The sequence below is a fragment of the Melitaea cinxia genome, chromosome 5, assembly GCF_905220565.1.
Source record: "Melitaea cinxia chromosome 5, ilMelCinx1.1, whole genome shotgun sequence".
Lineage (NCBI taxonomy): Eukaryota > Metazoa > Arthropoda > Insecta > Lepidoptera > Nymphalidae > Melitaea > Melitaea cinxia.
In genome coordinates, this window is record NC_059398.1 from 10,842,225 (window position 1) to 10,870,111 (window position 27,887).

Sequence of the window (27,887 nt, forward strand, 5' to 3'; positions counted from 1 at the left end):
TAAATTATACTAGCTTTTATCCGAGACATCCTTCGTATTGAATTATTTTACCACTGCTGCAATGTTTAAGAAAAAATTATTTGATCTGCTGTTGGAGAAAATGTATTACGATGTTAATGACTTTTTAGTGCACGGAATTTAGGATATTAATTTAATGACCCTAGAGATAGTCAATTAAACGTCACATCTAAGAAACATATCAATTATGGTAGTATTAATTATATCGTTTTAGGAAGAAATTTTATAACAATCATATTGATAATGTATAATTTTTTTTCCAATTATGGTATATTAATTATATAGTTTTAGGAAGAGATTATAACATATATTAAAAATAATGTATAAATAATTTAATACTTTTTCTTTCTCAATTATATTAATAATGGTTGCATAGTTTTAGGAAGAAAGTAAATCATATATTAATAATCTATAAATAATATAAATATTTCAAAGATAAATAATCTACAGTTAATGTTAAAAATATTGTATAATAACCACATTAATATTTAATATTTGCACACCGTAAGGTAGAACATGTTTGGACTATACAAATGTTAATTCTGTACACCTCCAACACCATGTTCTTGCAAATAAACAATTTATTATTATTATTATTATTAAAAAGCATCCTATGTTACTTCTAATACCTCCAAGAATATGTGTTTAAAGTTTCATGATGATCGGTTAAGTAGTTTTCGCGTCAAAGCGTAACAAACAAATTAAAAAACAAACTTACATTAACATTTATAATATTAGTAGGGATTAGGGATATTAGGGATTTGCTATTACTTTTATATTCTTGTGCTGATCTTTTCTTTACAATTTAAGACTCCGATGTTTAATGCAATATAAAATATTTTTAATTTTCATCATGTGCTTGCTAGATTATTGTACATACATATTGTAGTTATCTAAAAAAACATGTGTAGAAGCATGCGTTAGGTATATAGGTCACGTATTTATGGAACAATTTTCAAATTACTAATACTAAACAGATATACCTACAATGTCTGGTTTAGATATCAAAAAGTTTGTATACATGTAACATGAAATGCTACGATAATATGTGTATTTTGCAGGTGCTAGTGCCGCGGTGAAGGCGACGGCATGTGGCACGGCGCGCGAGTGCTCCTACTCGCGGCGCTGGGGCTACTGGCCGGGCCTTCGGTCGCCGCACCCGCTAAGAAGTACAACATTACAATCGGCTATCTGCCCTCCATTAAAGGCGAGCACAGAGACAGGCAGGGTCTCGCCATCTCCGGGGCCCTTTCTATGGCCCTCAAGGAGGTATGTTTAAGTATTGACTGATTTTTCGGATGATGGCTCAGATAGGTGGTTTAAAAATTATGTTATTCGACGTTTAAACATTTAACCGAGCGTTGATGCTAGTGTGGTTATGTTAATCATCTTAATTACGCCAACAAGTGATGAAACACTATAACACTAATATCATCTGACGTCAAGGTGTTATTACAATTTCTAGAAGCTGTGGTGTATAATTGAATGTACTCGTATTATCACTTCACACTATCACAACAATATTTTAATAAACAAACAGAAAATTACTATTTTTTGAAATTATTAGTATTTTAATTTTAAACTAAATTAGTCTTTATATAGCTTACGTGCAAAATTTCAATAATTAGTACCTACGATGATATTGAGTCAAATGAAACCACTATTTATCTTTAGAGTGGACATCGTCACCAATACTTTCTCTTACCTACTTAAGTTAATGCTCTCGAATGTAAACTGACGTTTCCAATATTGACGTCCCAATTTCAGTCTCCAAATATTTACTCTGCTTGCTATATGTAGGTACGAATTAAGCAAAATAATTCTGAACCCACTGCTACATGGGACATATATGGTCCGTTCAGGTGTGTATATATATATATATATATATATATATATATATATATATATATGTATGTATGTATGTGTGTATGTATGTATGTGTGAATGTTTAGTTGTCACACTTTTTAGGCTTAACAGTTTGACAGTCTTTAATAGAAATAGCGACCATTAGATTCGTCATAGCAGTGGAAATGATGCGCTGCATGGGTAGTAAACCATTTTATATTATTGTATATATTTAAATATACTTATTTACATTACACGTGTTTATCGTTGATATGTTACTATTATGTGTTATAATTTATACTATATCCAATGTTTTAGGTAATTCATGTTTAGATAATAAAAATAAATTCGTGCTTTGCGGGGCATTTCATTTGTAAAAAAAAAAAACAATAAATGTAGCAGTATATAATTCCCTAGATTTATTATTTCACTCACTGATAAGATAAACTTATGCAAAGTCGTTAATCGTCGTTAGCTTTAGAATAAAAGGGCAAATTTCTAGATCAACGATGGCGTGGAGCTGCTACCCGATGTCCGTCTTCTGCTGGAGTGGAACGACACGCGTTGCGACACGGTGACGGCCACGCGCCTGCTCACCGACATGAGCTGCTCGGGCGTCGTCGCCTTCTTCGGGCCCGAGGGCCGCTGCCACACGGAAGCCATCATCGCGCAGTCCCGCAACCTGCCCATGATATCCTATGTGAGAATTATTTAGATATTTATTCACCTGTTTTAACATTTATTGTCGATTGATGAATTCACAATCGATATAAATGAATAAAGAGAATCATATAAATGAATATATATATTATGAAAGATAAGGACAACTCCATTTCTTGTTAAATGAAATATTTGATGAAAACAATTTTTAATAAGTATCATATCAAAAATCTATAATTCTATAAATTTTTATAAAGAACTCACTATAGACGGGCGCCGCTGTCGCTTAGAACCGAATATAAAGTCATCATATCAAAAATTTCGCTCTAACGGGTACATTGTTCCATAGTTTAATAGGCCAAAAAAATTGTTTAGAATTCCCTAACGTGTGGGTAACACAAAAATGGATAGGACGAATTAATGAAGACAAATCTTTATATATAAAATCGTTATAAGAATATATAATATTCAGAATGCAATTGAAAGTTTGGAAGTTATTGTATATGTTTTCATTGTTTCAGAAATGTTCAGATTACCAAACTTCGACGTTGTCGAATTTCGCGAGATTGGAACCGCCAGACACGCAGGTATATAGATATTGAATCAAAAACTCATGTTCAAACAATTTCTAGAATTAAATCAAAACGATACGCTATTACCGTTTCAGGCGACGAAATCTGTTATATCACTGCTCCGGTACTATAGATGGAACAAGTTTTCGATCGTGTACGAGGAGTCATGGGTGACGGTGGCGCTGACGCTGGAGAACCACGCCAAGAAGATCAACATGACGGTGAATCACCAGCGGCCCGTCATCGACGGCTTCAAGTGCTGCGAGGAAAAGATGACCTGTTGTGCGCCCGGCTTCTGGTACCAGTTCATACAGGACACCAAGAACAAGACTCGCAGTGAGTGCATTTCGCAACGCTTTATACATTTAATCATTGAGTGAATCATTTACACCATTCTATAAACGACGTTACTGTTGGTTTATACCTTCTACTAATATGTAACATATAATAGTGTTTGTTAGACTTTTTTTGTAAATGTTATATTTGCCACTCCAATTCTTTAATTACGTGATCTAAAGAACCTATTTATTTGTAAACAAAGTGCTACAGTAAATATAAACGTGTAAATTTGTACGAGCCAACAGAAGTTTTCAAATGTAAATTATTGATATGTATATTAACTGGAGTTCCATTGTTGCAGTATATGTCTTCTTGGGTTCACCAACTGGCTTAATAGATATGATGACGGCAATGGAATCGTTGCAATTGTTCGTGAAGGGAGAGTATATGGTCATATTCGTCGATATGATGACTTACTCGCCCAAGGATTCTTTGAAATATTTAATAAGTGAGTAATGTCGTTGTTTATGCAAATTGAGCACAATGCTTGTTGTAATGTTTGTGTACCTGCGCGGTCGCTACGTTTTTGTGAAAAGCCAAAATATGATTCACGTTTCTGAGTATAGTGAAAACGTCATAGATTCAATAACGAGGTTAAAATTTCTGTAAAAGAAGTTCCAAGAATATTTTGTCATATTTGGTCTAAGTGGCGACAGCTAGTCTACAATTAAAATGTTTTTCTTTACGTTCTTCGAAATATAGATTGTTTTATTTATAAAGTAATTAAAAGCTACTTACATTGTTATAGATCTTTCAATGGCATTACTTTTTAAATGTTCAGTGGAGATAATATGAGTTAATGATATCAAATCCAATATCAGATGTCAAATTTTATTTATACTCTATATCTTTGCCAAAGTAGTGGCTGTACGTCCAGTTGCGAAACCTTAGCGATCCCAAAAAATTAGGCTCAAAAAAGAAAGAAGGCGTAATGGTGACGTGGCGTGTGTCTCCACAGAGACGGAGGACCGCGCGTCGAAGCTGGTGTGCCCCAACTCCGCGGAGTTCCGGCGCCGCGCGCAGTCGCTGCTGGTGGTGGTGTCGTCGGAGCCCGAGGGCAGCTACGAGTACTTCACCAGCCGCGTGCGCGACTACAACAGCATGCCGCCCTTCGAGTTCCCGCTGCCCACCATCTTCGAGAAGAAGTTCAACAAGGTGAAACACGCTTCAGCCTGTATTATCCCACTGTTGGGCATAGGCCTCTTTCCCCACGTAGGAGAAGGATCAGAGTTTAATCCACCACACTGCTCCAATGCGGTTTGGCAGATATATTCCCTACAATGAGTAATGATACTACGAGGGGCGGCTGAAAAGTTCCTAGCCTAGGGTACTTGCAATCGTACTATTTACTTATCCGGTGGGTCACTATTTGAACGACATCTACCCACTATATAAGGGAAGTTTCACGTCATTAGCTTCATTACGCTTTGAGTAATTGAATCGTAAACATCACCATGTCTGAGTCATCACTGCACTTAACGAAGTTTGAGCATCGCGCCGTCATCAAATTCCTCGTTAAAAAGGGGAAAACAGCAAAAGAAATTTTTGAAGAAACTTCTAGTGTATACGGAGAATCTGGACCGTCGTCAGCCACGGTTAAACGATGGACACGCCTATTCCAACAAGGCAGAGAGACTCTGGAAGATGACCCCCGCTCGGGTCGGCCGAACACCGCAGTCACCGATGAAAACATCGAAAAAGTAAAAAAAAAAATGTACTGGACGATCGCCGAATAAAATTGTGGCAGATTGCAGAAAAGCTTGGCTTTAGTAAGGAACGAGTTGGAGATATTATACACAATCATTTGCATATGAATAAAGTCAGTGCGCGTTGCGTGCCAAAAATGCTCACGCCACTTGACAAGCAGCGGCGCGTTGAAACTTCTGAAGAGTTTTTAGACTTGTGCAAGGATAATTTGGAAGAAATTTGCACTCGTATTGTCACCGTTGATGAAACGTGGATCCGACAATATGACCCAGACTCAAAACAGGAGTCAATGCAGTGGATAGAGAAGGGGGAAAGACCGCCGAAGAAGTTCAAGGTGGAAAAATCGGCTTCCAAAGTCATGGCCACTATTTTTTGGGATTACGAAGGAGTTTTGCTCATAGATTACCTTCCAAAAAAAAAACTACAATGAATGCAGAGTATTATGCTGGGCTTTTAAAAAAAGTTCGCGAAGCCATTGTCGAAAAAAGAAGAGGTAAAATCAGCAAAGGAATTTTGTTTTTGCAAGACAGCGCGCCGGTTCACACGGCGCGCATTGCGAGGCAAGCCTTGCGAGAAACTGGCTTCGATGAAGTAAATCACCCTCCCTATAGTCCAGATCTGGCACCTAGCGATTATTTTTTATTAAAAAATTTGAAAAAAGACTTACGGGGACGAAGATTTGGGGATGATGAAGAGATGAAGGTGGCCGTTAATGAACATTTTCTAGCCAAAGACGCGGGTTACTTTTTATCAGGGATACAAGCCCTCTATAAAAGATGTCAAAGGTGCATTGAAGTCCAGGAGGACTATATTGAAAAATAAATTTTATTTAGATTTTTATCTAGACTCTTAATGCCCTAGGCTCAGAACTTTTCAGCCGCCCCTCGTATTAGGTGTACATGATGCTAATGAAATCTATACTTGTAACATTTTATCTGTTTATATTGTATAAATACTAATCTGCAGTAGTAAATATGAAAAGCAAATACAACTTAGATTTTTAAAAGTTTGTACGCTAACTTGGTATAAAAGACAATTATTAATAACTTGTTATGTTTTTTCAGTTTGTTTCTATATATGCTGCGTATTTGTACGACTCTGTGCGATTATACGCGACGGCCCTGCACAAACTTATAGACGAAGAAACGAGATTGAAAAATGAAACCTTAACATATCAAAAGTTAATGAGCATCGCCACCAATGGGTCTTTAATTGTTTCCAAAATGATTCGCATAACTCCATTTCGCAGTAAGTAATGTATACACGTACAAATCTGTTTTAGCAAACCTAAATGTAACATTCGGTGAACGTTCATTTAGGATAACCGGTTTATTTTAATAACAAGTATATATCAAGTTAAGGACATTAATGGCGTAAAGATTAAAGTAGCGTTGTGACGAAGCTACTATTAATATCCTCTATTATTTTAGTACCAAAATATAATGACCGTAAAGTCATAATATTTTAATATTTACGTCTTTAACGTCTTATCATATTCGTATGTAACATAGTATAGACTATCAGGATACTGTAGTTATAAGTTTTAGTATGTATATCCTTGTGGTGCAATGCTGTTGTTTAGTATCTATTCTAATATTATAAAGCTGAAGAGTTTGTTTGTTTGTTTGTTTTCTTGTTTGAAAAATTGATAAATTATTTTGAATTGGCTAACCAAGGATGGCTATAGTCTGTATAATATTTTAGTACGTTTTTTCTGCAAATTGACGCGGCTGAAACCGCGGGGCACAGCTTGTTTTAAATATAAGTCATACATAGTTTTCTGGAAAATTATATCTTCTTCTTCTTTAGGGTTAATGGCTTTCAGTAGTGCCAAATGAGGAAAATTATATCTACATGTGTCTTCACCCAGGTGTGTCCGGGATGTCGATCCGTTTGGACGAGCGAGCGGACTCCGAGGGTAACTTCTCAGTGCTCGCCTTCAAATCGGCCAACTTCACTGAGGTCGGCATCAACTGCACTCATGGCATGATTCCTGTCGGACACTTTCAACAGAGCAGTCGAGAATTTCCTGTAAGACTTCATAATAAATATTGCATAATATGCAAAACGCCGATCGACACCTTGCAAAAGCACTTAATATTGTTGCGAGATGTTTTTGAAAAAAAAAAATCTGCTAAAGTATACATATCATATCAGTGGACACTTTTAAAGTTTCCTTACTTATTAGGAAATATGAATACAGTATGAAACGCAAGTTCAGAATAAATTTAGTAGTACACTATTACTGTAATCTCAAGAATGTAGAGTATGTTTCCCTATTTATTATTTTGGCATCTTGCAAGATTTGACACCTATTTCGAGATCATCGTGACTCATGAGTTTTGCATGCATATATTTTTTTCTAATTGCATTAATTATATCATGTAATTTTAAAATAATGTTGAATGTACTGACAGGAATACAAGTTAAACCCGCGGTTGCCAATCGACTGGCCAGACAACGTCAAACCCGAGGATGAACCTTCTTGCGGTTTCCTCAATGAAAAATGTCCCAAGGACGACTCGCAAATCACATCGCTGGTCGTGGCCGGGACGTTAGCTGTTACTTTATTCTGTGCACTTGTTGTTACTATAAGCATTTATCGAAAGTGGAAAATTGAACAAGAGATAGAGGGACTGTTATGGAAAATAGATCCTCATGAGATAGGCGGGTTTTTAAACAGCGGTCTTGTCTGGTCGCCAAGTAAGGTGAGAATTATACGTTTATTTATGGTAAATAAAATTGTCTGTATCTATATATAACAGATGTTTGAGACACTGCTTCTTACTTCTGAATTTGCAATTGCTAAATTTGTTTTTAAAATTGATCTCGTGTTTGAGATTTGAAAGAAAAACATGATAAGAAAAACCGCGTTTGGCGAAAAAAAATTATTTATATTCTATTTTTTTGGAAGAGTCCTAAATAGTAAACAAATATGGCGTACTTCCGACCACAGATAATAGAGTAATATTGTAAGTATAGTAAAGTGACACAAAGAGCAAATGAATGAACAATATTAATAAGCCATAGACGAAAGTAAAATTCATTTTATGTTCAAATATTTAACGCTAACATATTGCTAAAATTGTTTCAAAACCTAATAATATATTGAATATTTTTTCTAAGAATTAGTAGAGGTACAGAATAACGAATATATATCTATATATATATATATATATATATATATATATATATATATATATATATATATATATATATATATTAATCGAGCATCGAGCATAAAAGGCCACAAATTTATATTTCGTTTATGTAAAATGGTCGGTAAATAAGACGTCAAAAATAAAATTTACAACAAAATAGGCCACCTGTGTCTAGAAAAAAAAGTTGACCCTATTAGTATTATTGTCACATTATTTGTATTCACTATAAATATAGAGCCTTGCGCCGGCGGCACACTCTATAACATGTAAACAAAAGGATTGATAACACTGTTGCTCACGTAGCTCTCATTGGGTAACCCTAAGTCTTATACTAAAGTCCCACAAAATTTCCTGTGAACTACAATAAAATTTTATGCCAATGCGTTAAAAAAGAGATGGATACGATTCCATACATTCTTGGGCCAAAATGTAGTGAAATGAAAATGGTATCAACAATAATTAATGCATTTAGGCTTATTGATTTCTTGCTGAAAATTATCTATATTTTGGCTATCTGAGAGTGGAGTTATAAGACTTTTTGTAAAAGTGAGGTTATGTTACAATGTCTATACAAAATCCCGATCACTAAGTTCTTGTAGCATTAATGTTTGTTAAATTTAGTGAAGACTGTTTGAAAACTCTTTACCAATATTGATATACACTTGAAACCATAAATAAATATCAGGAATGGACTCAGAATGCATCGGAAAACAGTAAACATGAAACGAGTGACGGACACAGTATTACTGTAAAAATATGATTTATTTTAAATCGATACGAAATCGATAATCATTTTGGTTTATCTGATATTAATTGATATTTTCGATATTAATGTAACTTTATTTAAATGTTCTTTATTGTTTACAGCTTTAATTGTGCATCTAAATATCTTGAGTTAATTAACTAGTGCAAACATTTTCTTTTTGAATTCTGTAATCGATTATAGTTGAATCGATACCCAAATAATTTGATGACAACTATCTTTTTCAATTTTCTCCGCTTCTAGATTCAGAATTGAGCTGATATTTTTTAAATTATTTATTTTTTAAACAATATCCATACTCATTACATTTTGGCCCAAAAGTCCCCAATCTCCTTTTCAGAGTGAAAACAATCATAATATAAAATAAAACCCTTACAATAAACACTTTACTATAAAAGATTGACATTTATAAAATTTTGTCAGCATTTTTTACGCTCAACATAATTAAAAAAAAAAAAAAAAAACAATATCTAAAACATAATATCAAATCGCTTTACGGTAACATTGTTTTATAACTTACTATCAAATTATGATTCGTGAAAATTTAAAATATAAGTAAAAAACACGGCCCATTTTATCGCTCATGCCTTTCATTCTCTTATACTCATTCACCTCTAAGAATATTATGACCACATCCCTATTTGCGTCACAAAAAAGATATTAAAATGTCATCTTCGAAAATATTAATTATCTGTACGCTCGAAATCCGTATTTTAATAATTTTTATGTGTTTAAAATGAAAAATTGATATTTGTTTTTAGTGAAATAAATAGTAAATGGAGTTTTACAAGTGTCCGTTAGCTAATATGTTGTGAAAGTGAGTGATAAATGCGGAAAAAACGTGAAATACGATTGACAGGGGTTTGTTTACTATTTAGGACTCTTCCAAAAAAACGGAATATACATAGATTCATAGATATAAAGATGAAAATAGTTCATTTAGAATTCGATAAGTATAACATACTTCAATAAGCTTTTATTAAAGAAATGTAAAGATATTCTCATTGTGTTTTTTTCATTTTCAGTTAAGTTTAGCTAGTGGCATATCGTGTGAGAGCAGATGTTGCACACAGATATTTACTACAACAGCTCACTACAAGGGCAATGTAGTCAGGATAAAGGAGTTAAAATTTTCAAAAAAGAAAGTGAGTAACGTCAATGACTTTTATTATAACCATAAGATATTCTTACATTTAAAATGCTAATTATTTCTTATAATAGTATTAGTGCCACGTCACAAGTACACCTACTAAGTAGTAAGAGCCAGCTTCATTAGCTTGTCAATAGCTTATTAGCGTCGTTTGTTTAACGTTAACACTTAAAAATGAGAGTTTAAAATCTTTATTTGCCAAGTGTAATGTGTTGTAGTAAGCGGTACGTATATAGTTTAAATGTCATGTTTTAATACAAACTATTATATATACTAGTTTCCCGCCCCGGCTTCGCAAGGGTATTTTAATAAAATTTTCCAATCCCTAATTTTTTTTTTAAATAACTTCTTTCCTTTTCGTTTCGCTGTTCAAATCGAACTTACTCTGGCGGGCGACACCGGGCTCTTATATATTCAGAGGGTAAGGCTCTAGGATATTCGAGAAAGTTTGAGAATATATTTTTTCTCACACCTTCTAGAATGTTCTCGACATTATCGTCCGCCGTAACAATAGGTTCTGCAGCTGTAGCATACGTAGTAAAATCATATAATGATAATGATAATGATTTTGGACTGTGATGACACGAAATTTTCGCCTCTCCACGCCTTTTCATACAACGTAACGCTTCGACAACCCCTAGACCCCTAAACGTGTGACGTAGTCTATGGATGGTGTAGTTAAAGAGCGTGCGGTTGCAGGACATCACGCGCGACGTGATGAAGGAGATGCGGCTGCTGCGCGAGCTGCGCCACGACAACCTCAACTCGTTCATCGGCGCCGTGGTGGAGCCGCTGCGCGTGCTGCTGCTCACCGACTACTGCGCCAAGGGGAGCTTGTATGTGAGTGAGCCTGGCCCAGCCTTGCCGTGCTGATTTACCACGACTGGCCTCGAAACTATGAATTCCTTCACCTAGCAGTAGAACATCTACAGACTGCTACAGTACTAATACAGTACTTATTTAAAATGCAGTGACTTCCTCCTTTCGACCTTGCCGAGATTACTTACCACGACTCTAGCGAAAGGCTTCCGCCTCTTGAGCGTAGAGGCCTCCGCCCGGCTGTTTCTACGGACTGTTATAGTACATACTATCAGTACATAGTATCAGTCGTGATTCACTGAGATGTTTGTCTAGGTCTATGGTCTATATGACTGTTGCGACCAGTGATGCAAAATGATTGGGCGCTATTGTAAAATTTCATAACTTTGAGCACTTAGATAAAAATCGCAATCTTAACTTTGTATGAAAATATTTTCACCATTATATTTTTTTCCTTCCAGGATATAATTGAGAATGAAGATATAAAGCTCGATAAGATGTTTATATCCTCATTGGTACATGATCTTATTAAGGTAAGAATCACTATAATTAGATAGGCCTACAATAAAATCTTATATATAAAATTCTTGTGTCACAATGTTGGTTACCAATTACAATACTCTCCGAAACGGCTGGACTGTCATCGAAAAATCGGGTAGGTCTGAGAATCGGCTAACATCTATTTTTCATACCCCTAAGTTATGGGGGGGGGGGGGGGATTAAAGGGGCTAATAACACATGGCAAAACAACGTTTGCGGGGTCAGCTAGTAACACAATATTTGGTTAACTTACATTATCTTTAGTTTTAATATTTGTGTAGTTTTTTTATTTTTATAAGATATTTATTTATTTATTACATATTTTCGGAAACTATATAAGAGTAACTTGAAGAAAATATTTATTTCATAAACATCTAATTCTATCCATCTTATCTCAAGGGATGTGTTAAATGTTTAGTAAGAATTTTGTCCTGCATAATAATTATGTTCTTCTTTATTATCTTTTAATTTCTTAACTTAAGGAAAACATATCTCGGTAAACAATGTACTAAACGAGTAATTTATTATCTGTAGTCATCTAGATCACACCGCAATGAGCCAATTTTCTTCAGTAATACTTTGGTAGTGGCATGTTCTCGACATTTTAAATTTATTATTAATTTTATTTCAGGGTATGATTTTTATTCATTCGTCGCCATTAATCTTCCACGGAAATCTTAAATCTTCGAATTGCGTAGTCACGTCGAGGTGGATGCTACAGGTAATAATTATTATTATTTTAATAGATATAATAGTTGTTGTGTGAAGTAAATGTCATTTTGTGTACTAATATAATGTATTACTATTTTTAGGTAACTGATTTCGGTCTGCATGAGTTAAGATATTGTGCTGAAAATGATTTTATTGGAGAGCATCAATATTATAGAGGTGAATTATCATTCATATTCTTTTTTATGATTTAGAACAGGAATATTTTCTTTTTTAACCGCTTATCATACACAAAAAAAAAACAATCTTTCACAACAATTGAAAAAATCTTAAGAGATAAAAATTAACTTTAAAATACAAACCAATAGTCAAACAATTTTTTTTTTAATTTGTGTCGTATTTTTTTAGGTTTATTGTGGAAATCACCAGAGCTACTGAGACAATTAGACGATCCGAATGGAACTGTCGGGGGAACGCAGAAAGGCGACGTGTACGCTTTCGGCATTATTCTTTACGAAATTATCGCTAGACGAGGACCCTTCGGTACTACTTCTCTGGAACCTAAGGGTAAGGATAAGGAATGCGACATCTTAACTAACCTATGTACAAATGTACATTTCACACATGAAGTCACAGTAGCAGAGAATTATTCGCTATCATATAAATATCGGCTTACATCAAAACGTACGTATGACAAATATGATGTGTGAAATAATATTTCATCGTTATCGTATTTATCGTCGCCATTGTCGCAATTTATTGTGGTCAGTGTAATAACGTCGTATCTATATAATAGTACGTTATACACACCAAACTTGGAGATTTTCGAGTTCCATATGGTAATACTCGTAGTAGCGAGTGTCATGTCTACAAGTAAATGTTACCAACGATCTACGACACGGTCTTACAAGACCGTGATCGACGAGTCTCGTGATAGTTTTTGAAATTTCATTTTATGTCACAGTCAAAATGTGCTTTGTTCAAATAGACTAAAAAAGCGCTCTCGAATCGTCGTTTTACGTATTAAAATTGTCTTAATTATTTTAAGTAAAAAGGATTTATTTGGAATGTAGTTTCTGCAAAATCGGCAAGAAACTCCGTAGTTAATCTTAAAAAAAAAACGGTGTGTTGATATAAAATTAGTAAAACCTCGCATGAAATATGGCGTTACTACATTCACACATGTTTACCGTTAAATAGTCGTGCACATTAAGCTTTAGCTATTAACATCGTTTCAATAGAAACTTTGACCGTATGTACGCCGTATCGTAACGCGCCGAGCGCTCCTCGCAGACATAGTGGAGCGCGTGAAGCGCGCGCGGCGCGAGGGCGAGGAGCCGTTCCGGCCGGACACGCGCGCGCTGCAGGCCGACGACTACCTGCTGGCCTGCATGCGCGACTGCTGGGCCGACGACCCCGCCGCGCGCCCCGACTTCCCCACGCTGCGCACGAGGCTCAAGAAGCTCAAGTCTGGCAAGTACGTCGCGCTCGCTGCTCGCGGAACGTTACACGCGTTTCGGTTTGAAGCATGCTCGTGAAGCGAACGTTACTAGTTGACCGGACAGAAGTTCACCTGTCTTCACCCTTAAAAGCGAGGACTGTCATCGAAGTTTAAATAGTTGTATACTTTTTTTAATTTTCCAATTTTTTTGCGCCATTTTCCTAAATTTAGTTATGACGCGACCGAGGGTAACTGACATATATCGTATAAGGGAAAGCTAGTGACATAGAAATGTAATAGAAATCGTCCGAACTTCCGCTTCTATGACGCTCCTACTCATGCTGAGACGTTATTTTTGCTTCGTAGATCTCGAAATATTATGGACCAGATGATGGACATGATGGAGAAGTACGCTAATAATTTAGAAGAGCTAGTCAACGAGAGAACGAGGCTGCTGATAGAAGAGAAGCAGAAGACTGAAGACTTGCTTCACAGAATGCTACCAAAGTAAGTGGCTTTGGTCCGCTGTCTCGAATGCTCTGGCATCAATGTTTTAATGTCACCTGATGTAACTTTCGATGTGGCTTCATTAATTCTTGTGTATGTTAAATGTATATTCGATAGTGCCATATCGGCTCGTATGTGCAAAAATCGTTAATATTCAATTATTGGTAACTGTTTTTTCCAGACCAATAATTCATGTTCATTTCGCATTTTTATTTCATTCATTTTTAGTGCTCATAACAGGAATGGAATGAAATAGGATGAAATAGTATTACACGTAAAAAATACCTTATATAAATATCATAACGTAAAAAGAAAATATTCTTAATCTCATATCTTTAAAAATAGGTCGTTAGACATTTTGTCACTTTGTATGTACATAAAATTGATAAATTGGTGTTCGAGACACCTATATTGAATTTAAATAAAACAATAAGTGTGCATGTTAGACTTGGACGTAGTATTAAGCGAGGTGATGTTGTCGTTACTAATGAAGGTACGTAATGTTGTAACTAATATTAACGTAAGCACAGACGAGGAAGACGCAAATACAACAAGCCGCATCGTGCTCGGCCGACCGCAGCGGTGTGCGTACTGGTTTACATTCAGTCCAGTCAAGTCATTCTCATTATATTACATAATTTGTCATTAAACCGAATTTTCGCTCATCTGCGTCCTCGATAGTGGTATTTATGAATATAAACACGTCGATCTATACTTGGTTCGTGGGTACTTAGGTACACTGTAGAGTAAATCTGCCCCTGTTAGTCGCGGTTGATCTTATTATTATAAAAGAAAAAAAAATATTCGAAATGTTGATAATTTTAAATACTATTTCAACTATACAAAATAAAGGTCTATTTCGGGGTGCAAATGTCATTTGTTCCATCGACGTGGACTTGATGTAAAACAGTAGTACATGCTCTCGTAACAAAAGGGAAAAAAAAATGTATTTGTATTCACTTTGTTGTACTTGTGTTCTTTTCCAGATGTGGGGGTTGAATCCATTATAGAAATGTCGTGAAAATGTCTTGAGGTAATTAACTCTCTACTGGTGATTGTAGATAATACAGTTGGTCTCATGCTGTAGGTGCAGGAACATCGCTTCTCATTAGTGACAATTGTTCTTAGGTTTCAGCCAGATGACACTAAGAGCTTGCTTTGGTTGTGGTTTAACTATGCATCTTGGTCGGTGTAAGCAATACCGTGGCTTATATTCGAACACACTAGTTAATGTAGATCGAAATCCTTTTAAAGCATGTTTTGAAATATTGTTATTTTTTATTTATATGAGTACAGGTACTCATAATTATTTGAAATCTAACTTGTATGGTTTTGGCATAAGGATACTGTTGTGAGTATTCAATAGTTACTAAATACATTTAATATTTTACTACTATAGTAGGTATTTGTTTCGTACTGTTAATGTTTTCCTTGTTTGATGATTTTTTACTTATTAGTACATTTATATTTGTTATGTAGTAGTGTAGAAAATATTTTTTCAGTAGTTTCCATATTGGCATGACTCTTAGGCATAAAATGTTTTAAATGTAATTTGTCACAAAATATATAAACTATATATATTTGAGGTTCTATTTTGATATTCTAAAACATACTATTAAGCAACCTAACTTATATATTTTGAACGATATTCTAAAAACTATAGACCATACTAATATAATTCTTTTTTGTTTTTTATTAGCTATTTATTGAAAGTAATGAGAAAACTTGATAAACTTATTTTTTTCATTTTAATAAACCAATTTATGTTTTTATAATTACTATAGAATTATACTAAATTCTTACTTTTGATTTCTCTGTTTTATACAAGTTAAATTGGTCACTTATTAGTAGGTTATATAGTGTAAAACCTTTGATTTTTCATAAGAGTGTATATAGCAAATAACTGTGTATTTGTTGCAGGTCAGTCGCCCGCCGCCTTACGACGGGCGAGGGAGTGGAGCCCGAGTCGTTCGACTCCGTCACGATATACTTCAGCGACATCGTCGGCTTCACCGCCATGTCCGCCGAGAGCACGCCGCTGCAGGTCAACATCTACTAATTATTTTTCATCATTGGCCTTAGTCCGTCTATTGCAAAAGATTTAGACAGTGTCAGCCAGAGACTGTGTCGCCTAGGACACTCTTCAGGAAAACGCAGAGTTGCCTAAGCTCTGAACCACCGTCTCGACCGCACTGGCTAAGCCCACAGGAACGACGAGTCGGTACGTGTGGAGCCAGTTCGGCTGCAGGAGTCTTTCGCATTTTAGAGCTATGCCACGAATGCTTGATGGAGAACCCATTCCGGGTTTCAAATGAAGTTTTCCTTGTCCAGGACCTTGATGATTTTGAGCCAGGTTTATCCCTCGGTCGCCTTTTACGTCCCCCACGAGAAGAAAGGGGGTGGTGCTATTCTACTCGGCCGGCACCACACGGCATAAAAACTAAATATATCCCTGCAATATTCGTCTGTCTGTGATACCAATGCGCTACTATAGGAAATTTATACATAGCTATGTGCATTAGTTGTTTTTGCGTTAAAAAAGAAGTATGTAAAAGAGTACCAATATATAAAAAGCGCAAGTCAGACGCTTACTTATTGGCAAATTATGAGATATACGATCGAAATAAAAAAACGACTTCAATTACTTATTATCATCACATCGACGAAAAAAATAGTCAAGTAAATGCGCGCTATCAAAGTTTACTCAAAAGAACTCATCAGATCTCGATCAAATTTAAATGGCACTACAGGACAAGCACCAGCTTTCAGAAAAGTTATGCGGAATAATATAACGTAATGTCGTCGACGAACAAATAGTCAAGCAAATATGCATTATTAGATATAATAGATATTACTCGGAAAGTACTTGTTAGATCTCAGTTCAATTTAAATGGAACCACATGATACTGAGCTTTCGATTTAAAAAAAAATCATCAAAATCGGTACACTCAGTAAAAAGTTCTGGGGTAACATACATAAAAATAATATGCAATAAAATTGAGTTACTCATAGAAGGGAACATATCTGCCAACCCGCAGTGCAGCAACGTGGTGGACTAAGCTCCAATCTTTCTCCTGCATGGGATAGAGGCATATGCCTAGCAGTGGGATGTTAACTGGCTGAATCGTATAAAAAAGTACTCAGCAAATATTATAGATACGCTTAAAAGAACTTATTTATTATGACTATTTTTAAACACAGGTATAAAATAGACATCATAATTATTTTTTAACCGACTTCATAAAAGGAGGAGGTTACTCAATTCGGCCGTATATATATATATACACATATGTTCGGAGATAACGTTTTTGAACCGATTTCGATAATTCTTTTTTTGTTGGAAAGGAGATATCCCAAGTGTGATACCATGATAACGAAACCAGGATCTGATGATGGCATCCCAGAGAAATCGAGGGAAACTCTCGAAAATCGTAGTGACGACTAGTGCGTTTGTTAATTCTTTTCGTCTACTTAAGTTGTATTACTTGTCCATATAATTGTAGTCGGTTTTTTTTTTCGTTTGCGAGCAAACACATTTATAAATTAAGAATATTTTTCTGGATATACTTAATTGTTATAACGAAATCTTAGTGATAGGAGAAACCATTTATTTATTTATTATGGCATTACAGGTGGTCAACTTCCTCAATGACCTATACACCGTGTTTGACAGAATCATTCGAGGCTACGATGTTTACAAAGTTGAAACCATCGGAGATGCTTACATGGTGGTATGTGTAGAATGGGATTGTTTGGACCCGTTCTTATAATTAACCATCAACTATAACTCATATCAACTAAATTAATTATATATTATTTCTTTTTTGATTTTATGTAGAAAAAAATCAACTATAATGATTATGTCTCATCAGGTATCGGGTCTACCGATAAGAAATAATGACAGACATGTTGGAGAAATCGCATCGATGGCGTTGGAGCTGCTGAACGCTGTCAAGAGTCACAAAATATCTCACAGACCAAATGAAATTTTAAAATTAAGAATAGGTATACACACAGGTATGTTTAATAATATTTTTATATTTTATGTTAGTTATACCAAAAAATTAAATAGAATGAGAATAATCTTTGGAAGGCGGTTAAAGAAAGGGTAGTAAGGGAACCCTGTCCACTAAGATTTTCTTTGGTCTGTGCCGGTAAAATTGAAATTAGTTTTGAAACAACAATACATGGTTGTGCAGGTGCGGTGGTGGCGGGCGTGGTGGGGCTGACGATGCCGCGCTACTGCTTGTTCGGCGACACCGTCAACACGGCTTCTCGCATGGAATCCAACGGTGAGCCGTTGCGCATACACATCTCGCCCAGCTGCAAGCAGGCGCTCGACAAGCTGGGCGGCTACATCGTGGAGCCGCGAGGGACTATCCCCATCAAGGGGAAGGGACAGGTGATTCGGCCTTTTGAGCTCGTTATGATATCGTTTAGGATTACGGCAAATTTTTGTTAAATAATTGTTATTTTCATCTTTAGCTCCAGACGTACTGGTTAGTTGGTGCCACCGAAAAAGCGATACAGAAGAGGCCGGTGGAGGGCGAGGAGCGCCCCCTGTTCTGTCGGCCCAGGAGAAGTCCTCGTTTAACGGACTCCAGACATCCTTCGATTTCGGGTAACTGACTCTGTCTATACTCTCTAATACTCTTCGAATATAGTCGTTTTAAAAGAGTTGTTTTTGATGGCATGTTTGAGAGCATTTTGCAATTTTAAGTCGCATGGCATTCGAGCTATCTCAGTGAGTACTAGGAATACAAAGACTCGCTCGGTTGTGACATCGCTCACGATTATAAACGACTCGTTCGGTCGGCTCGCCTGCGAGGGCGTGCGGCCGGGCGAGTGACCACGTGACCAGCGCGTGTGTTGCCCGCAGAGCTGCGCGGCGAGCCCCGCGCGCGCCAGCGCCTGCACAGCGGCGCGTCGCTGCCGCCGCCCGCCACGCCGCCCGCGCGGGCCGCGCTCGCGCCGCACTCCAGGTGCGTGTCCGACTGACGGCTCGTTGTATTCGTGTCTACTAACACTTGCTAGACTCGTTTGTGTTGTCAAGGGAGATTTTTTATTTTGTTTGTTTTTGCTGTAATGTTTATTTTTTTTTCAATATTAATACAGCTTAAGATTATTATTTTTATTTCGATTTATGGTCGCATTCGCCACACGATACGGTCGTGTAGCGAAGATTGAATCGATTCTGGTCTCGCTCGACAGACGAGCGCTGAGCTCGATCGCGTCGTCGACGGCGTGCGAGGGCGCGGGCGCGAGCGAGGCGGAGGGCGCGGCGCTGCGGCCGGCGCGCTCGCTGGACGTGCTGGCGGTGCGCAGCCGCCTGCGCCGCCACTACACCACGCGCTCGCTGGACGTGGACGTCGCCATCGCTACCGTGTCCTCCACGCTCTTCAACGGCACCGCCTTCGGCCTGCCGGACGAGCCGCCGCGCGCCGACGAGGATAGCCCGCTGCTGCGCAAGGCGAGCCTGTGCAACAAGCTCGATCGGCCCAAGCGCAAGGTGCCCGACTCGGACTACATCGAGTTCTACAAGAAGTGGCGCTCGCTCGAGAACGTAGCGGACGCGAAGAGCGGCGCCAAGACGCCGCGCTTCGCGATCCGCTCGTGGCTGCTCGGTATCTTCGGCGGCAGCGCGCGCAGCACCTCGTCGTCGTTGCGCCGCGCGCCGCACCTGCTCGACCGCGAGTCCGCCGTGTGAGACTACCGTCTATGTGTATATTGCGCTATATGTATATGAAACGCTGTTGTAAATAATACGTGTAAGTAAAACGATGTTACCGTCAATTGTGAAATAAGAGTTTAATGTTATTAAATAATTTCTATCGAACGAGGCTCTTAATAATACTGACGTAGATCACACGATTTCTACCGCACGGACGGTAGGGGTCGCACCGGGCCGACCGGCCCCGGTCGACGTTGACTAGAGCGAGCGCGGCTAGGCGTCGGCCAGCAGCGGCACGCCGGCGGGGTCGCGGCCGTTGACCACGAGGCGCACGCCGCAGCTCTCGGCCTGCTCGATGATGGGGCACGACACGCTGGTGTGCTCGCGCAGGCTGGGCGCCGCCAGCAGCGCCGGGCCCGCCGCGCGCGCCTCGCCCGCGGCCTGCGGGGCCGAGCGTGTTCTTAGTTCGACCGAGCCCCGAACTTTAATTTCATAACTAATGGTGTGCCCAATTATTAAATACCAACAATCTACGAATGCAGTTACGATTTTGGATTTGGCACATTATATAGTCGTAACTCATTCGTTCTTCGGGTTAATTGAAACTACATAATATACATAAAACTGCATAAAATCAGCTTTATATAGAGATTTTACATTATGAATAAATAAAGTAAGACTCACTTCCATTAAATATTCGTCACTTCGATGATGTAAAACACTATCTGTGTGCGACTCTAAATGGTTGCTAGAAGCGAAACGAAGTTTCTTTGGAGATTCTAAACTGCAACACCTGAAAAAAAGATATATTTTTATTTTGATATGTTGCTATAGTCTGTTTTTTTTAACGAACGAATACTGAGTAGGTCTATTGCACATTTCCGATATTAACAGAGTAAGATGGGTCATTGTTAGGAATGGGGCCAATACCTTTGTTCTTGACTCTTGTTTTGAAATTGTAAAGAGCTGTTCATATTGAATACTTCTAAAATTTTCTTTAGAGAAAATTAAATTAGTTATCTATAATTATACATATTCATAATATACATTTCGACATATGATTAATAGACCATTAATCACGTGTAAACTACGGCTTAACCGACCTTAATACGCGAGCCTACAATACGTTCAAATTCAAATACGAGTACGTGAGCATATAATGTGAAAGTCAGACGCGTGGTTAGACCTGTGCAAGCTGCCGACTTGGTTCTTCCACGGCCTGGTCTTGAGCGAGCTGCGCGGGCCGCGCTCGGGCGCGCCGCGGGCCGCGCGCCGCCGGGCGCGAGCGTCCGCCGCGCCGGGCTGCTCGCCGCGCAGCCACCACGTGACCTGGTCGCGCTTGCCCTTCATGGCCACCACGCCGCGCTCCTCCAGCACGTACCCGCCCAGCTGGTCGAGCAGCGCCTTGCACGCGCCGCTGCAGTGGATTTTGAGAGCTGGAAATCGAGTAGTTTTATAGTCGGTCTAACCAGCTTTGACTACGCAGTCAATAATTCTCGATTGATTACGACCGCGCTGACGTAAAAGATTAATTTCGACTGAAGAATAAAAAAAAAATTGGTTATCTATACAGCCACGCCACCGTATGCTATCTTTGCTCAGCTTCTTAGTAAACGAAATCGAAGAAAACGCTTCTTAGTAAGTATTACGCTTCAGTTTGTAACATCACACTGCTGGAAATAGTCCTCATTCCCCATGTAGGAGAAGCATCATCAGAAGGATCAGAGCTTAATCCACCACGCTACGCGGGTTGGCGGATATATTCCCTACAATGAGTAACCGTCGCTATCAGGTGTACAAGATAACAACCGGGACCGACTGCTCAACGTGCTCTGAGAGGCACGGTCGGGAGACCCACAGCTTATTGGTCGGAACTTAAAATTTGTTTTGCTTTAGAAAGCGTATTTTTTAACCGACTTCAAGAAGGAGGTTACTCAATTCGACCGTATATATATATATATATATATATATATATATATATATATATATATATATTTTATGTATGTTCGAGGATAACTCCATCGTTTATGAACCGATTTTGATAATTCTTTTTTTGTTAGAAAGGAGATATCCCTAGTTTGGTACCATGATAAGGAAACTAGGATCTAATGATGGGATCCTAGAGAAATCGAGGTTAACTCTCGAAAATCCGCATAACTTTTTATTGGGTGTACCGATTTTGATGATTTTTAATTTAATCGAAAGCCGATGTTAATCATGTTGTCACATTTAAATTTCATCGAGATCTGATTACAACTTTTGGAGTAATCTTTGATAATGAGGATTTACTTGACTATTTTTTCTACCTACGTTGTATTAGTTGTCGATATGATTGAAGTCGGTTTTTCTTCGTTTGCCTGCAAACACAATTATTGTCAAGGAAATTGTGTTTGTTGTTATAGTATATATTTTATAAATCGTGGAAAAGATAAGCACGATTTAAAATGCACAAACACGCAGACCACGACAAACATCTTTATGGCCAAAACAAATGTATGTCATGTGCGGGGATCGAACCCACAATTGCAAGCGCAACAGCCACAAATCAGTGCTGTGACCGTTGCGCCAACGCGTCGTTGTCTAAGTATTATCATTAAAAAAATAAATAAAAGTACGCTATTATACTTACGAACTCCCGTAGATTCAAATCTACTGGCAGTGTTGACGGTGTCACCAAACAGACAGTATCTAGGCATTTTAAGTCCCACGACTCCCGCGCACACTGGGCCTGTTGAATCATTAATTAGGTGATTAGGAAAAAATATAAAATAGAAGTATTTTATTATAATTCAAAAAATTCTGCCGAACAACTTTCAAATTAGAAAAAATCAGTCGCGTGATGATTCCAATAGGGAATATGCATAAAATTTAAATTTGTCTCAAATATTTTTTTTCTATTCTTTACTATCGTCACAATATAATTAAAAGATACTTTTTATTTAGTTATTATTTAAACCCACAAAATATTATATTAAAAGTGAAAAAAATGGAGCGTTCAGTTCAGCTATCTGGAATACAGACGTACAAAACTCACACAGTCGATATTCATATTGCGTAAGTAGTGCTTGTGATAAGAATTGTTAAAACCTGATTAAGATGATTTTAAGTGAATGTAGGTTTGTCTATATTTGATAGACATCTAATGTTTTATTGATTCCATTTACTCGAGTTTTTGACAGTTATAGGCGGAGATCCGATCTTACACTTGTTTTGGTGACATCGGATAAAAAATCGCAGTTTCTTGGCTAAAATATTATATTGGTTCTCAAAGTTTTTTAATAAGTACAAATTACCTATAAGTTAATTTTTACTTTGGTATGTTTGTATTATTATTATTATTTTTTTATTATTATATTCTTTATAGCACTAAGTAATTTTACAATAGTTATTATAATATAGAAAGTTGCCAAGGGCAAATTTATCTCTACAAGATAAATATATACGACAAATAAATACATACACACATAAACAAACATACATACATACATATACTACATAATTATATATTCATCTCATACATCTGTACTGATTTTGGCAAGCAGATAGTTCTTAGGTAGTTTTTAAAAGTAGAAAGCGATGAGCTTTCTTGAATGAATTTAGGGAGATTATTCCAAAGTTTAGCAGCGCGTACAGAAAAGGAATTTATTCGGAAGTTGGTGTTATGCCTTGGAACTTGAAGCATAGTTGTTATGCATGAACGCCTAGAGCGTGTGGGGGTAGGAAGCAAATTGACACGGGATCGAAGGTAAGGAGGAGACTTGATCGTGGAGTATTTTATATAGGAAAGAAAGGATGTGCATATCACGGCGAAGGTGAATAGGGAGCCACTTGAGTTTAGTACAAAAGTGGGAGATGCTGTCATATTTGCATAAACCAAAAATAAAGCGGATAGCAAGATTTTGTTTGGTTACTTAGTAGCTCCTGTGTCACATCTTTATAATTATCTATTTGTTAGTTTTTTTTGCAACAGCAGCTTGCAGCATACTTCAGAGCAGTAGGTATGTATATATATATATATATATATATATATATATATATATATATATATATATATATATATATATATATATATATATATATATAATCTGAATCTCGGAAACTGCTCCAACGATTTTCATAAAATTTAGTCTAGTCGTCACATCAGCCTATCGCAGTCCACTACTGGACATAGGCCTCCACAAGTTCGAGCCAAAAATGGCGTAAACTCATGAAATTTAGTATGCAGGGGATTTCGGTGGCGATAAGTCGATATACAGGATTCATTTTAGAAAACTTGTTTTACCCCTGTTTTTAGGCTATGATAAAATGGTTTCAATATCGTTAGAATACGAAGGTAAATTTCGCAAATGTCAATACAGTTGTAATAGCTCAGGTGGGAAATCGGCCGGTCGGGATCGACTGAAAAGACCACGGTTCAAATCCCCACGTCTGTTACCTTTTCTTTTCTAATTGCACTTATGATTTTTTATTTAAATAACCAGTTCATTTTTTTTAATATTATGTCGGTTACATCGGAAAATATTATTCATATTTTATCAATGTGTAATTTGTATTTAAATATAATTTCCAAAAAACAATTTACTAAAAATTACGGTTAGCCAGGTACTTTGTTATTCGTCGGGATTGTTCAGAGGTGAGCTGGACAGTCCCCATGGAGGAGAAGTCTGGCCTTTTCGCCGAGGCCAGCCTGTCGCTGGAGAGATCCTGTTGCCTGCAGATCCGGGACCCTCCAATTAAAGCGGTTAAAGGCTCCCGCAGGGGTTTTGGTCGGTATTGCACCCTCAAGTGCTGAAGTCGACATAACGGTTTAGGAATGCCTACCCAAGCATCCTGGATATCACCCATAAATGGGTTTTGCGATACCACAAGTTAGCAAAAAGACACGTCATACGACGGCATTCAAAGCGCACGCTTAAGTGGTGGCGTTTAAATTTAACTTTTAATTTTTTTTTAAATATTTTCAAGCTTATTTATACTTTTCCACATTATAAAGATGTAAATAATGAATTTGAGACAAAAAAAAAATCATGCAAATTCTCAATTATCACGAATTATCACGACTGACAACTAGCAGGGCTAGCCTGTTGTACGTTGGCGGATAGATAGGGCTAGTATAGGTACCGGCACAGATATTGAGTACTTGACGATATAGTAGATATCACTTTGAGTATCGTGCTGGGGTTGCAAATAAAGGTTTTGTTCAGTATAAACAAAAAACAAAAGTATATAGCATTAATTAAATACCTATATGATATCCATAAAATAGCAATAAGCATCTCATCAACGTTACAGAAAATCAAAGCTAAATAATATTGCTTTTCAGCAGTTGAGTGTTTCCGTGGTGTGTAAGGCGACCAGAGCGCCTAGGGTCGGCGACGCAATATAATAGCTACGGCAGGCGCCAGGGTGACCCGGGGCCTGGTGGCGAATGCTCGCGCGACCCCATCTCGCCTCACCCAGGCGGACGACTGCTCACACGTGGTGGTTTTTAGTCAGCAGGAGTCTGACATAACCCTCTGGCGCCCCCGCGCTGGAGGGTATCCATGATGGATTTTCCCCACGTAAAAAAAAAACAAAGGCGCCAGGCTGGCCCGCTGTGCACGCGCCAGTACCCGAGTGGATGCCGACGCGCAGCAGCAGGCGGTGGTCGGGGCGGTGGCGCACGCGGAAGGCGCGCGAGGCGGCGAGCAGCGCCAGCGCCATGGACGCCACCTCGCCCGCGTGCAGGATGCCGTTGCGGAGGGGCAGCCCCGACACCTGCGCGCGGATATTCAACCTCGTGTCACGATGCTAGTTAACACACTCCTCCGAAACGGCTGGACCGATTTTTATGAAATTTTGTGTCCATATCGGGTAGGTCTGAGGATCGGCCAACATCTTTTTTTTATAGCCCTAAGTTATATAGGGGGAGGGATTAAGGGGGTTAATAAGATATATGGCAAAACAACGTTTACGGGGTCAGCTAGTGTCTATATACGATACGGCTCGATCCAACCTCGACATCCCAATGTTGGGCATCGACCTCTTTTCCATGTAGAAGACGGATTGGAAATCACGTATTAGGATATGTTCCCTAATATGAGTAACTGTCGCTATCGGGTGTATATGATAACCGGGACCGACCGCTTAACGTGTTCTGCGAGGCACGGTGTGGAGATTCACAAGGACAGACATCCAAACCGTAAAGAAATATTTACCTAACAAGATATAACAATAATGTTTATACATATTCCTATACATAAGTAGGTACTTATTTCATAAGCTAAGAAGTTATTTTTTTTTTTGTTTCCGTCTGCCTGTATGCGTCTTGGTTCAAAACCACGCAAAGCTGCTGGGCTGTCTTTGAAGATAAGATGCAAATTTTCAGTTGCGTTGTACAAACTACACATCTCATGGAATGATTAATTTAATAAACTTTGTGAAAATCATCCAATTTTTCTTAACGTTTTTTATTTTTTATTTTGTTTTGAATTTAATTCGTATTCACACGCTTGTGTTATATAGTTATAGTATATGTAATTATAGACGTTGATTTCTAGTAATATTATTCTTTATTGTACACCACAGATATGAAAAACGTTTTGTAAATTTGAATAAAGAAAACACTAATGTTTATTCAATAATTTAATTTTTGTTACGTGTACCTAATCATATTTTTTGAAATACTCACCACCATATAAGCGTCTCCTATTGTTTCCACTTTGTAAACATCGAAATTTTCTAAAATTGAATCGAAGCACGTGTAGAGATCGTTGAGGAAGTCGACTACCTGTAATATAGAAATAAATTAATAAATGTTTTATTTTGTATTACGAGCAAAGTTTTTATTAATCGATACACATTAATCAGTATGTAGTATGACTTACTTTGTTGGAAAAATAAATGTAAAAAATTTAGATGATGATATTATTCTTTTAAAATATGCTGATGGGTATAAATGATGATATAGGTACCGTCGGCCAAGAAAGTGTAACACCCTAAGGTTGAAAATGCCGCTTGCAGATTCATAGGTGATAAAGATTAGTTTCGCTTGCAGATCGATCTGACAACTTCTATTGCCGTCTTTATCTGATTATTGATGACGATATTATTTATACCTAATAGAGTTTAAAATGTCATGTATAATAATGACGTATGAATACTTATTAATTAGGTTTACGTCATTATTATATGTCTCTTTCTGTAATATTTTTTAATAACGAACCTTGTAATTTTCGATGACCAGGAATCTAAACCAAAACTGGTACACCACTTTCTTAACAATCCGTACATACGCACAAGTATATTGAGATACTCGACTCTTAAATTCATAAAGAATAATTTGCGCATCTCTATATACCAGCGCATTTGTATCCCATACTGCAGAAGGGCTTGGATACCTACATTACCTAATAAGATTCAAAATTTAGTTTAGTTAACAATTTCAACAATGTGATAAATAGAGAGATATACCTAAAGCTCTTAATAATCTGAGCCACAGCTACTATTTACGAGTATATTATTTAATTGAAATAAATGAATTATAGTATACTTGAACAGTTTACTATTTCCCATCAATCTCTATTATATTCAGCGTCACTCTTAAGGAGAGGGGGGAGGGGGACCAGGCAAATCTCACTAAATCTCACCTAAGGCGACGAGGGGTCTAAACTGAAAAAATAGCTGACGTTATTAATGGATGTCCCCTAAGTAGATACGGTCATGTTAATGCGTTCATGCGTGGTCTAACACACGCCGGTCAAAGGAACAGTCCTGGCACTGTCTCACACTAATTTTTAATGAGGTGTTGGTTTTATTTAAATTTAGTGTAGGTATGAACACAATTAGTAGACGGTGACCTGCAGCGGCGTGCTCTCGGCGGACATGGCGGTGAAGCCGACGATGTCGCTGAAGTATATCGTGACGGAGTCGTAGCTCTCGGGCATCACGCGCCGGCCGCGCTTCAGCTGCTCGGCCACGGGCGCCGGCAGCATCTCCTCCAGTAACGCTTCTGTCAACGAACGCATACGTGTGTCGTGCACTACG

At 37.7% G+C, this 27,887-nt stretch overlaps 3 protein-coding genes and 1 long non-coding RNA gene across 4 annotated transcripts in view; 2 read left to right on the plus strand and 2 right to left on the minus strand.

The window, feature by feature from the left end:
• Positions 1 to 1,107: 1,107 nt before the first annotated feature.
• Positions 1,108 to 18,858, plus strand: LOC123653586 (receptor-type guanylate cyclase Gyc76C-like). Its single transcript, XM_045589577.1, has 22 exons — positions 1,108 to 1,287; positions 2,366 to 2,563; positions 3,045 to 3,110; positions 3,191 to 3,431; positions 3,736 to 3,882; positions 4,393 to 4,589; positions 6,206 to 6,389; positions 7,012 to 7,172; positions 7,559 to 7,849; positions 10,091 to 10,210; positions 10,915 to 11,055; positions 11,496 to 11,567; positions 12,206 to 12,295; positions 12,387 to 12,462; positions 12,652 to 12,810; positions 13,537 to 13,720; positions 14,051 to 14,191; positions 16,112 to 16,235; positions 17,824 to 17,922; positions 18,064 to 18,208; positions 18,391 to 18,593; positions 18,677 to 18,858. The coding sequence occupies exons 1-22, from the start codon at positions 1,108 to 1,110 to the stop codon at positions 18,818 to 18,820; spliced, it is 3,363 nt and encodes a 1,120-aa protein (XP_045445533.1). The 3' UTR covers positions 18,821 to 18,858.
• LOC123653588 lies at positions 4,252 to 18,499 on the minus strand. The gene is made up of 2 exons (XR_006743124.1): positions 18,379 to 18,499; positions 4,252 to 4,567 (listed from the first exon to the last, which is right to left on the minus strand). It is a non-coding gene; the product is annotated as an uncharacterized LOC123653588 (long non-coding RNA).
• A 20-nt stretch (positions 18,859 to 18,878) lies between the features above and the next one.
• LOC123653843 lies at positions 18,879 to 20,027 on the plus strand. The gene is made up of 3 exons (XM_045589822.1): positions 18,879 to 19,032; positions 19,071 to 19,173; positions 19,403 to 20,027. The coding sequence occupies exons 1-3, from the start codon at positions 18,879 to 18,881 to the stop codon at positions 19,896 to 19,898; spliced, it is 753 nt and encodes a 250-aa protein (XP_045445778.1). The 3' UTR covers positions 19,899 to 20,027.
• The window catches only part of LOC123653844 (guanylate cyclase 32E), a 65,006-nt gene continuing 57,099 nt past the window's right edge, over positions 19,981 to 27,887 (minus strand). The window contains exons 20-26 of the mRNA XM_045589823.1: positions 27,701 to 27,852; positions 26,533 to 26,631; positions 25,475 to 25,619; positions 22,492 to 22,590; positions 21,049 to 21,298; positions 20,547 to 20,655; positions 19,981 to 20,303 (exon numbers count right to left, since the gene is read on the minus strand). Coding sequence (XP_045445779.1) covers positions 20,136 to 20,303; positions 20,547 to 20,655; positions 21,049 to 21,298; positions 22,492 to 22,590; positions 25,475 to 25,619; positions 26,533 to 26,631; positions 27,701 to 27,852 — 1,022 coding nt within the window. The 3' untranslated portion in view covers positions 19,981 to 20,135. The remainder of the gene's footprint in view (positions 20,304 to 20,546; positions 20,656 to 21,048; positions 21,299 to 22,491; positions 22,591 to 25,474; positions 25,620 to 26,532; positions 26,632 to 27,700; positions 27,853 to 27,887) is intronic.